The sequence below is a fragment of the Cololabis saira genome, chromosome 7, assembly GCF_033807715.1.
Source record: "Cololabis saira isolate AMF1-May2022 chromosome 7, fColSai1.1, whole genome shotgun sequence".
In the NCBI taxonomy this organism is placed as follows: domain Eukaryota; kingdom Metazoa; phylum Chordata; class Actinopteri; order Beloniformes; family Belonidae; genus Cololabis; species Cololabis saira.
In genome coordinates, this window is record NC_084593.1 from 39,053,272 (window position 1) to 39,065,467 (window position 12,196).

General features: G+C 39.3%; 1 protein-coding gene across 1 annotated transcript; it reads left to right on the plus strand.

Moving 5' to 3' along the window:
- The first annotated feature begins 39 nt into the window (after positions 1–39).
- commd5 (COMM domain containing 5) lies at positions 40–7,308 on the plus strand. The gene is made up of 7 exons (XM_061725874.1): positions 40–306; positions 1,644–1,804; positions 2,560–2,588; positions 2,684–2,734; positions 2,883–2,978; positions 3,250–3,325; positions 6,830–7,308. The coding sequence occupies exons 1-7, from the start codon at positions 186–188 to the stop codon at positions 6,929–6,931; spliced, it is 636 nt and encodes a 211-aa protein (XP_061581858.1). The 5' UTR covers positions 40–185; the 3' UTR covers positions 6,932–7,308.
- The last annotated feature ends 4,888 nt before the right edge of the window (positions 7,309–12,196 follow it).

Genomic DNA, 12,196 nt, shown 5'->3' on the forward strand with positions numbered 1-12,196 from the left:
GGAGCAAGAACAGGTCATCGCGAGACTTCCGCGGAAACTCCCGGGAGCGAGAACAGGTCATGTGACACGAAGGCGGAAGCCGTCCTATAAAAAACAAAACAAGAAAACACTGGCATAAAATACAAAACTGTGCTTAAGATTCTTCCTTTTATGTGTTTTTATTGCATTTCAGCGCATAGGTAATAATGTCTTCGAGCCATGCAAAGGAGTCTAGTTTTTTGGGAGGCAGGATACCGTCAGAAATTGAGTCGATGTCGAGAAACCTGAAAGATGTGGATCAAGAGTTGTTTCGAAAATTACTGAAAGGTAAAAACGGTTCACTTTTAGATAAGATAAGTGTTTTTACTTCTGTTTAGCAGTATTTCCCTGGTATGCTATAGTAAATGCTTGCAGAACTTCTCGTTATGCACCCCTGCAGAGGGACAGCTGGTAAGATATCATTTCCATTTAATCTTTATTTATTGAACAATTATGTGTTATAAAAAGTATCAGATTACAAAACAAACAGTATGGACATGGACAAATTGATTACAGACGTTTACCCTTCAGCTACGAGGAAAGTGTAGGATTTAATGAAATTGTTCAAAGGTTTGAAGGGTTTTTCTATAAGATTCTACACTGGTGTTTTTTCTCTATTTGCAGGATCACCTCCTGTTCAAGAGTTCAGCTATAGTTCAGCTATTTTCTCTATTTGCAGAGTCAACTTGTGTTTTATGACGAGGCTGTTAAAATAGTTCAGATATTTTCTCTTCTTTAGGTGAAGACAATGAAGAGAAACATGTGTTTTAACACTGATGGGTCTCATCCGTTATCTGGGTTGACATCTCAAGTAGGAAGCAATAAACAAGGATACATGGCTGAAGGTGTGACATGTTGGGCAGCTGGCTCCACCCATGGGGTTCACGTACAAAGAACACCTCCTTTTAGTATAAATACGACTGGATCCATGACCACAGTTTGAGAAAAGTGCACCTCTGGCTGGAAAACATTGTGCATGATATAATAAAAGCTTGTATTAACATTTGATTCTGTTCACTGGTTTTCTTGTGGTGCACCAGACAAACGAACACGCAGATGTTTCAAGAGTATAAGTTGCAAGGGACAATGTTAATCTTGAAAATGTAGTTTTACTTTTTTATTGTATTAGAATTACTAAAAGAAATATAAAATATTGTTATAATTCCCCAAAATATAGCCAGACTTATCAGTTTTACAGAAACAAATTTGACTAAAAAGAGCATAAGATTGAGTAGAAATTCAAAATAATACATTTTGGGTTATTCTTGAAAGAGGACAATGGCATGTTTCCATTTTAAATGAAAATGATCAGAGAATTTACATCAAATCTATGAACAAGCAGTTTGTGTCAATATCTGGTTTGATTCTTTATTTATTTTTCAGATAATTCTTTGTGGAGTACCACCTAACCAACCATAAAAGAGACTTTTTTAACTTTGCTTAGGCAGTAAACCATAATGCTTGGTGAATGATGATGATGTGAAAAATATCAGCGTCTGCAGGATGCTTGTAACATGCCCGTTGTCCATGAGATCCAGTCAAAAGGGCTCATAAAGAAAAGAACAAGCAGCTGAAGCAATTGAATGGATGGATTATAGTGAACATGTGCATTTTCCTGTGTCCAGCTATGGTCAGTGCTCTGGAGGGGAAGGACTGCAGAGAGGTGATGAAGTCCATAGCAGAGAGCAGTGTCGTCCCGCAGGAGAGGCTCAGCCACATCATCGCAGGGATGCACAGAGTGCTGTCTGAGGCCATCCGCATCCCCACAATGTTACTTAAACAGGAGGTGAGCTGCTGTCAAACAACTTTGTTTTATTTAGACTGACAGATACATCGTTTTATAGTTGAACTGACCTCCTTGTCAGTGTCAACGTCTGTATGTGACGCATGCTGGGGCATACTCATCATATTATAGCTTAACAAATATATCAAAACTGGTTAACCTCATAATATTAGACAGACCGAAGAAACATGACAGTTTTTTTTTAGACTCAAAGGGCATCCCAGATATTTCAGCAAGACAAATAGGGTTTCACACTCTCTGATACAAATAAATGTTTCTTAGCATAAAGTTGCTTAGTAATAGGTTAGAAGTACATTATCTAAAGTAAATAATAGAAATGAATTGCAGAACTCTGCATTTCAAAGTAAAGCATCTAAAGAGATTCAGCAACACTATATTCTTTGGGCTTTGAGGTGATTTTAGGCGAAATGGGAACTGGGAAGCTCTTCTGTGATCTGACAGCAAACATTTCTCAGCAACATACTGTATGTTACCATCCAACTGGTTTTGCTCTGTGACGTTTATTAAAGACTTTACATGCACAAATTGCCTATTCAAGCTTTTGTGCTTCATGTTTTTGATTTGACCTTCCAAAACTGATATATTGACATCTTCTTCGTATCTTATTTGTACCAGATTGGGTAAAATTTTTATACTGTTTTTTTAGTGCTTCCTGTTACCATGTACATTTCAGGCAGAGCTAATCAACGGCAATCTTTAACTCTCTAAATGCCTGTTTTGTTTGTGTCTCTGTTTAGGCCTTTAGGGAAGATCTAAGAGAGCTGAGGCAAGGGCATCCTCTTTTTCACATCTCTCATTGTTTTCATTCACTATTACGCCACAAATGTTCTGATCTTGGCTTCTGTTCCCTTGTGTCATTAGGATACCTGAAGACTTCATCACAGATTTCTCCAGCGTGGTTTTTGGAAATCGGTATGTTTAATTTATGACATGATGATTCATGCATTTTGTACATTTGGTCTGAAATAACAACTTCAAACACAAGGACTCGCCTCACAAAGAAGACGCCTCTAGATATATTAAACCTCTGTCATCGTAACACTGCTCTTTGCATTTTTAGTCGTGCGGTTCTGGAGGCAGCTTCCTTGCAGAACAATCCTCACCTTCCCTCATTAGAAGATTTTAAATGGAGAGTGGATGTTTCTATTTCTACCAGGTAAGATACTGAAGCCATAACATTTGTCACACATGTTTTGATGGTAACTCATGTCACTAAGTTACCAGAAATGTGAACGGATCTTTGCAACCTTTCTGTTTATTTTCGGATACGTCTTTCATGGAATAAAACAGAACAGACAAAGAATCCAAAGATCATCTCATTGTTTTGTCTCGTATATAATTGTAAAGTCAAACTATTCAAAATTTTATAATCTACTAATTGAAAACATATTGTAACAGCAAAGTTTTGTCTTTCTTTGTCTACTCAGCTCTTTAGCCAGAGCCCTGCAGCCCTCGGTTCTTATGCAGATGAAATTATCAGATGGGAGGTTTCACCGCTTTGAGGTACTTTAATGTCTTATTTATATCTGTTTGCAATTAACCTGACATGTATTTGTTTGGAGAAGAACATAAAACATGCTGCTTTACATTTTTCTTCATTACAAAACTATCCAGCTGCTCCAACATCTTATACTTCTTTTGATTCTACCAATGTAATAAACGCATGTCAGTGGGTGTACCCAAATTTATCAGCCTTTCATCTTTATTTTACATGTAAAGGTTTAATGGGGATCAATCATTTCTTTCAAAATAGCTTTACTGAGGCAACAGCAGCACACACGCTGACGGAGGGGGCATCCATCCGTTCTGAGTCTGGAGTTCCCCGGCTTCACCTGTCCTCATCTTGATGTGCTCTTGAGCAAGATACTGAAGTGTTTCAGTGTGTTTTATAGTTATAGCATACATAATTGACCAATAATTTGATGGAAGGAGCCAATATAATAAAGTTTTACACTTAATTTTTGAAGGATATTCATCAAGACATGTAGAAAGCAGACTGGGAATAATATCATACTAGGGAACCCATTTCTCTCTGTTTGGGCTGTCTAGGTGTGAAAATACATCATTCATTGAGCAATTGACATTAGCAGGGTACCGTTACATCACAGACCCAAATTGCTGTAGAATTACAAAGCCTCCATGTCTTTGCCTCCTCCTACATTCATATTGTGCTGTTCAATCTCAGAAGTGGTAGCACAAAGTTGAGCTTAGTAGAGTTCAAAGAAGCGCACCATATGGATGAGGTGCTGGAATTGATTGGGTGACTGCACCCACTGAAAACCGCTCCTGTGAAAAGATATGTAAAATAATGGTTGTAAAGACAGTTTTTGTTCTGTATCCTTATGGCCAAAGCGTATTACAAATATTTTTCTTAAAACCTCAGGAAATCATTTCGACTTGTGGAAAAATATGTTAATGCTAAAGGATGGCATGATGGTTGAGTAGGAGTTGATGTGAACGTAGCAGACACACAAACCTAAGATGCAGAGAATCGAAATAAGAGCATGACACATTAAATTAGCTCCTCAGCATTTAAAACAACTGTTTTGAGCGTTATCCTCTTGGTCACGCGTCATGCTGAATGGATTATAATATTTTTTTGATATCATATTTCAAGGATTTCTTTCAAAATGAATATCCAAAAACAAAGTCTGTCAAGTCAGTCTAGGAAACTAATCAACGTCCATGACTGGCTTCCAAAAGTAACAGGAAAGAAGTAGTTCTCCAGACAGTGTCTCAGACGCAGAGCTGTGGATGACTCCACGCAGATTCCTCTCATACAGTTTCCACAATGTTGTGCAGTACCGGGCTTTCAAGAAAACCATGGCCTTTTTCAGTTTGATATGACTGTCAATAAAGTCTCTAACATGCTGGTATCACAAACCATGTGAAGGAGGGAGTTTATATTTATGCTAAGGTTGTGGAAAAGATTCAAATTTGTTCTTGATGTAGAGATCCTTAATAGCTCCCAGGACCAACCTCGACCACTGTTCAACAACAGCATCCAACAATCCCTGTTTACAGCAGGGGTCATGGCACGTAGGGGAATGGACAGACCACTCGTACTGATCCAATGATCTCTTGATTTGCTTCAGAATCTTGAATGCGTTGCCAAGCATAAAATCTTTCAAGTGTTGCATATGGTTGGTTGGCAAAGTAATGGGGCCTTTAATGATGCTCCAGTTTGTGGGAATGCCCTGCAAGACTTGATCAAAATAAGAAATATTATGCAGTAATTCTTATTCTAGACTAGATAATAAAATCACATTCTAATCACAGTTCTGAAAGGTTGATTATTAAAAAAAGAAATGTTGAATGGATTATTGCCTCTAGGAGACATTAAAAGAAAGAAGAGGGTGTCATACTGAAACCTTTAAATGTATAACGTGTCCAAATTAAATACTTCCACACTGAATTAAATCTTTAACACTGAAAAGAAAGTCTTAATTATGATAAGCTTTTCATTTAGATTAAATGTTTTTCACTCATCAACTTTAACTCTTTCTGATTTGTCAATAGATTGAGGTTTTTAATTATTTTCATATCACATCATCAGATGGTTATTTTTTATGTTTTTTGATGAAATGACTGGTATAAGTTGTGTACTGGAACGTATGTTCAGGATTACGTTTAAAACAAACAAAAGCAAAAGTGGTCAGTCAGCCAGTGGACTAATGTTGTACTGTTTCGGTTGTTGCGTAACAGTATGGTGGTTGAGTAACTGAAGAGACAAAGTGCAGCCTAATCTGATCCTGCCCTCAAAGAAGTGTCTTTGAAACATTTTCTGAATTGTTTCTCTTAATCTGTCCTTTTTTGTCACACACATAATAACATAAGACTGTTAAATCTCTTTCCTATTGATTACATGTGGCTTTGGTCTTTTCATAAAAAGTTCTTGCATAAAGATTCAGTAGGAAAACTGCACAACACAAGTCAGCAAAAGCTCTGACTTTATAATATTAAGCTATTTAAGTTTTATTGTTTTAGCAACTGCAGTGGCCTCACTGCCAGTTTTATAATAGTATAACAATTGTAGCCTCTATCAGATCAGATAAGGAAGGAGAGAAGTAATGACGCCTGTTGTCAGGTCAGCTGGAGGCTTCACTCGGTAGAGGGAGCCAGACTCCACCTCTGCCCCATCATTACCCAACAGAATTTATATCCAAGCTTCAAGCACAGTCACTCTAGAACTAGGTTACTCGTCTGAACAGAGACACCAGAGCGTGGCCCCCTGTGGAGGTACGCTGTACTGAGCACACCGATTACACAATCAGATTACAACAGAATTAGAAGATTAGTAGCCACAACATCCGATGTGTAGGAATTGTGGGTCAACCTGCCATGGGCCAAAATACCGTTTATAAAACTAACGCAGCTGTACTTGGCTCACTCAGGGACGCGCATGAAGAAACCACAAATTAACTTTAGTTAACGTTTAGTTAATCAATGTAGATGTCATCTATCTCAGAAGCATATTACAATAACCTGGCTTTGCTGCACTTTTCTCATTACGATGAGAGGATGTGCAGATTCTTCTCTGACGTAAACTTTCTTTAATATGATGTCACATGCTTGGTCATTTATGTAAAAAAATCCCACGAATGTTTTTGCAGATCCTTTATTTACTCAGATCCATGTAAAATCCTCAATTCAGTTTTAATGTGGATTAATAAATCAACTGAAGATGAACACTGAGACCACATGAAATGCCAGGTCATGGTTCATGGAGAGTCATGTGGAGTGGGTAGTCTGGCCACCTATTGTGGAAAAACTTATCAACATCTCTGTATAATATGTTTAAGCCACTAGGTGAGGATCCAGACTGAAACTGAATGCATGTAAATTACCAGGAAGAAGACTTGAGGGATGAGCCAGATTTCAGTAGATGTAATTAATCACATGGCACCACCCTCGCCGTGTGGCTTAAGCAGGGACACGGCTTCTTTTCACACCAGACACTTTGTGGTTTTTACATTATAGATGAATAATTTTAGTGTGTTTTTTCAGGTTCCCGTTTCCAAATTCCAGGAGCTCCGTTACAACGTGGCTATGATCCTCAAAGAGATGAACGATTTGGAGAAGAAGAGCATTCTCAAGATCCAAGACTGATAAGCCTTCCAGGCGTTCAGCCACTTTTGAGACCTCCTGTAATTTTGTGAATTTTTACAATAACACCCGTGATGTTGTACAATTTAACACGTAATAATGTGCCTGTCGTGACCATAAGTGCTGATGGCGTTGGCCTCCATCCTACTTGTCAAATGCCAAGAAGAAGATAGGTGCTTGTACTACAGCTGCAAAGCCTCCAGTGTGCTAAAATACAAATGCCCTCAACTGAACACTCAGTCGCTCCTTAACTGGTACCATGTGACACACTGTTGCACAAGGTGGAGCGTTTTGTTGGTCATGATGAAGAATGAATATGATGCTCTTTTTCTCTCATGTTGTACATTAAATGATGATATTAATAAAATATTTACTTGTCATCTTGATTACAGACCATTTCTGTAAAGCATAAAATGCAGTTTTCTGTGTTTCCTGTCTTAAAACGATCAAATCTGAGCATTCATGTACGCGCCAAGAAAATATGACTCAGATGTTCCCAAACACGGGTCTGACAAATAGCTGAGTCATGACGTTGCAACTCTTTCTGGTTTAGATCACTTTGGAGTCCCCTTAATATTTTTATTTGCAAAAAGTAAGAACAATGAGTGAGAGATCATTATTTTGTAAGAATAGTTATGATTTTCTTCTAAGTCTAACACTCGCATACATTGTGACCTGAAACTGGTTGTTTTGGGTGTTTTGATGTTAATTGCTCTCTGATTTGCTAACCAACAGATTTTCCTACATGCATTTTTGCTATATTAGCCAAAATTCTAATTGCACACTGAAAACAAACAATTAAATAGATGTTTTAAGTGAAAACATAAGGTATAAATCCCTGTGGAAGTGACATGGCTCCAAAAATACCTTCAAATCACTGTGTGTGAGCGGAGCCCACTCATTGGCTTGTCTGTCAAACTCTCTCCCGTCAGTGATCCGGCGTTGCTCGTTCATGCACTTCCGAGATGTGGACTCCGAGACAGGCCTTCAGGACGGGAGTGGGGCTTTTCAGTGGTTTCCTAACTTTTAATTAGAGGTACCTTTGGATGTTCAGACACAAGGTGCCATTGCATTACATCATGAGGCAATCAGAAGAAAATAGGCCAAGACATCAGTAAAAGAACTGTGGACCTTCATCCTTGGGTACAGTTGTCTTTTGCATCCAAAAGACATCTGGAATCAGGAGCGAGCACAAGAGAAAAAAAAAGGTAAAATATGAGGAAACTCGTGCTTCACTTGAAGGTGGGTATGTTGCTGAAATAAAACTTTGTGGCACAAACACCTGAGCTGCCACTCAGATAGGAATCTGTCTCCAGTCTCCGTCCAGACTAGAGAATTGTGTTTTCCCAGTGGCCTTGATGAACATTAACATTTAGTCATTAATTTGACTCATACAGTCAAGCTACTGTATCTATACTTACAGTGCATTTCTTACTAATGATACATGTCAAGTTAAACGGCTTGTTGTTGTGCAAGTAGCCTACGCCGTAGCCTGACATGCACCTCCCAAAAAATGTAACGTCGAGGCAACGCAGACCCAACGCAGACCAAGAGGGCTGTGATTGGTTTGCTTGATAGCAACACATTTTCGGTTCCGGTTCGGGAAGCAGTCGTGAACTTTCAGCGCTCTTTTCTTCGTGTGTGTGTGTGATTTTTTCATTTAGCAGATGCTTTTATCCAAACCTCACCAAACCAGACACTCAATGAGGCAGGACTCTTCTCACTGGAAGCCAGCAGTGTTAATCATCAAGCTTAGGTACAGGCACACACCGCCCATTCAAGTCCTCAACAGAACCTGTCGGCCTGCTTTTATTTTGGTGACACCACAGTTGGTGGTAGAGAAGCTACAAATAGTTTTATTTGGGGATGGCAATTTGTAGATGGTTACCTAAGGAAGCATCATACAGCCAATTGCATATTGACATCAATGTCTTTTGTGCAGTTTAGGTCTTGTTTTCATAATTGGCTTGTAGCTTGTTGTCTGTGTCTCAGTGTTTGGACAGAGGCAACATTCATGCTTTTACATCTCTTTATTTAGGAGTTATTGAGCACAGAGGTGGGAATCTGCAAATATCTGTCCAACTTTACCGACCAAGCCTGTCAGTTCCTGCTCAGCACCACTTCTCTCTGAACATCCCATGGCGCTCAAAACTGACTACGTAAAGCGGAGGGAAATATCACCACACGTCATTTTATTGGTCCATTTTTCCTTCATTAAATCAGCAAAATCATCCAAACAACCCCATTTTAGCATTAATGTTTCAAATGTATATGTGAGTCCATAGTTGTATATATATATATATATATATATATATATATATATATATATATATATATATATATATATATATATATATATATATATATATATATATATATATATATATATATATATATATATATATATATATATATATAATACCGCTCATTTCTACAACTATGCCCTCACATACATGTATATAAAACCTCACGTTTATACAACTATGACCTCACTTACACATATATAATCTCTCATTTATACAACTATGCCCTCACTTACACGTATGTAAAACCTCTAATTTCTATAACTACGCCCTTACATACATATATAACCGCTCATTTATACAACTATGCCGACATGTACATATACATATAACCTCTCATTTATACAAATGAAATCAAACCATATTTGTATAGCACTTTTCATACAGAGAAAAAATGCAACGCAAAGCGCTTTACATAAAACTTAATAATGCGCCTCCCTCACACACACACACACACACACAGATATGGCTGGGCACTGAGGATTATACAACTATGCACTCACATACATATATAACCACTCATTTATACAACTATTCCCTCACATACACATATATAATCTCTCATTTATACAACTATGCCTTCACATAAATAACCTGATCAGCTCACACATACACATGTAAAATCTCTCACATACAATAGTGTTCTTACTGATTCAGATGCATATACAGTGTCTTGTATGTGTGTGTGTGAGGTTTTAGTAGTATGTATGTGTTAATTTTCACTACCGGTAGTTATATGCAAGATGTTGCTCGTGTGTGTATGTGAGTTGATTTTATGTGTATGTGCAAGTGATTATAGTAGCATGTGCATGACTTCAGAGGTGTGTGTGAGAGGTAAAAAAGCATTTTGTCCTATACGGCCCCTCATGTTGGGCAGCTTCTTCTTGGACGACGTAGGCTGAGTGAGTTTTCGTCCTCAATGCCATCAATCTCAGGGAAGGTTGGACTTCCCCGTTATTTTCATCATGTTATAGGAATGCGCAAAGCAGTAAAACATGACATATATGCAATAAGATTATATTCTCTGAAAACACACTGTAGCAGGGCGAGTACTACCGGGGCCGACCGAAGGATGGAGAGAGACGGAGTTTCGTGCAGAACCCTGTTTATTTAACGCAAATCACCCGCCACACGTGCCCAAGCACCGCATCACACATCAGCATGCCAGCAGCTCCTCCGGACCCTTTTGCTGCTGTCCAGCTCTGCCTTATAAAGGCAGGCAGGGTGGAGAGCGGCAGCCACTCAGGTGGATGGGACACAGGTGCGTGTCCCGTCAACCTCTCCACCCTGCCACACACACACACATAAAAAAATAAAAAATACAACAAAGCATCCACGTCTCAGGGATTCTCACGTCTCAGGCACATTCATACCTAAATAAATCCCCCAGAAATGTATCTTGGGTGTGAACTCATTAACCTTCACTCAATAACAAACAAACTCAGGCGTATCGTCTTCCTCCGGGACGTCCAGCTTTCTTTCCACCTCTGTCAGACCTTGTGTAATAGTCCGCTCAGATTGATTATCCCAACATGTACAGACAGTCTGGGAGACGGTTAGCCGTTCAGACCAAAAGGTGCCCCACTTACAGACTCAGGACAAAATTTCAAGGTGTCATGTAATAACGGGGTCTCCGGCCATGAAATGTGTGTCTGACTGCAGCCGGTAAGTGCGTATCTGCTTGCGTAATACTCCACAGTATATGTGTCAGTCAGTCTGCTGCGTATATGTCGGTCGGAATTTGTGTGTCCGTGAGGGATTGAGTTCATGGGCTAGACCGGCCGACCTATATTACCAGCACCGCTGCTGTCGAGGTGGACACTGTTTGACGTAATCCCCACTCACGCACTCCCAGCTCCCACAGCCAAGAGACTTTATTTGGAGAATGCAGTAAATACTACCGATATGCTACGGGCGTAAATCCACCATGTGGGCTAGTACCAAACCCTGTTCTTGAGAATAATCCCGTCACTACACCAACATTAAACTTTAACTTGTCTGGAAACATTTTAATTTTTGTGTTATGTTGAGTTTTGAACACAACCTTATGACCAGAGGGTAACGTGTGCTGAATGCTATGAGACAAGAGGTCAAAACTGACTTTGTTATATCAGTTACACTAAAGTGTCCAGCAAAGGTTTGCTGACATAAGCAGCAATAAGCTTCTGGCACACCTGCGTTGTGTCAGTATGCAGCTAAGCTTCTGAGTTGGCAGGAGAGATTGTCTTAATTCTTTGTTTATCTAATTTAAGACAAAAAATAAAACACTGAACCTGCAATAAAGTCATATGCTAACAGTAAACTTCCAGTAGCCTGATGGTTTTTGACATGCTGTATGTTTGCTTTTTTGGGGGGGTTAATTATTCAAACGCTTTTATGCAACAATAGCCGACAGCACTTGAAGTTTCTGGTAAACTGTTACAGTTATAAAACCAAATATCCTCCCAGGCATTGTCAGGCTTTGATAACTCAACATTAGGCAAGGGTTCCTGCGTTTTATTGCCCCGGCTGACACGCTGGAGCGTGATCCCAGGGCAGACATCCATCTGTATTGATTAAATGTCATGTCTTCTGATGCGGCTCTTATGTTACAGCCGGGTGGGTTCAACTTTCCTGCACCGTATCCTCTCTGTAACAGCAGCACAGAAAATTTAATTTCTGTGCCAGCAGCAGCCACCAAAGTCACCAAAATGAGGAAAGGCAATCTGTTCCCAGCCGTCCCGAGCGTGATGCACATGATGTAAGCTGTCCTGGAAGCCTACATTATATCTCCACAGCTGTTATAACACTTTGGACATCTTCTGTCATAATAGGTGCAATTAACGCTGGAATCATAAAAGCAGAAATGATGATGCTCTGATTGTGTAAAGCACTTTCCAGACTGTGTTAACCACACAGATTTGCGGTTAACTATGTGCACATTAAATTGGAAGAACAGGGCAGGAGCTGCACATGAAAGCTGTTT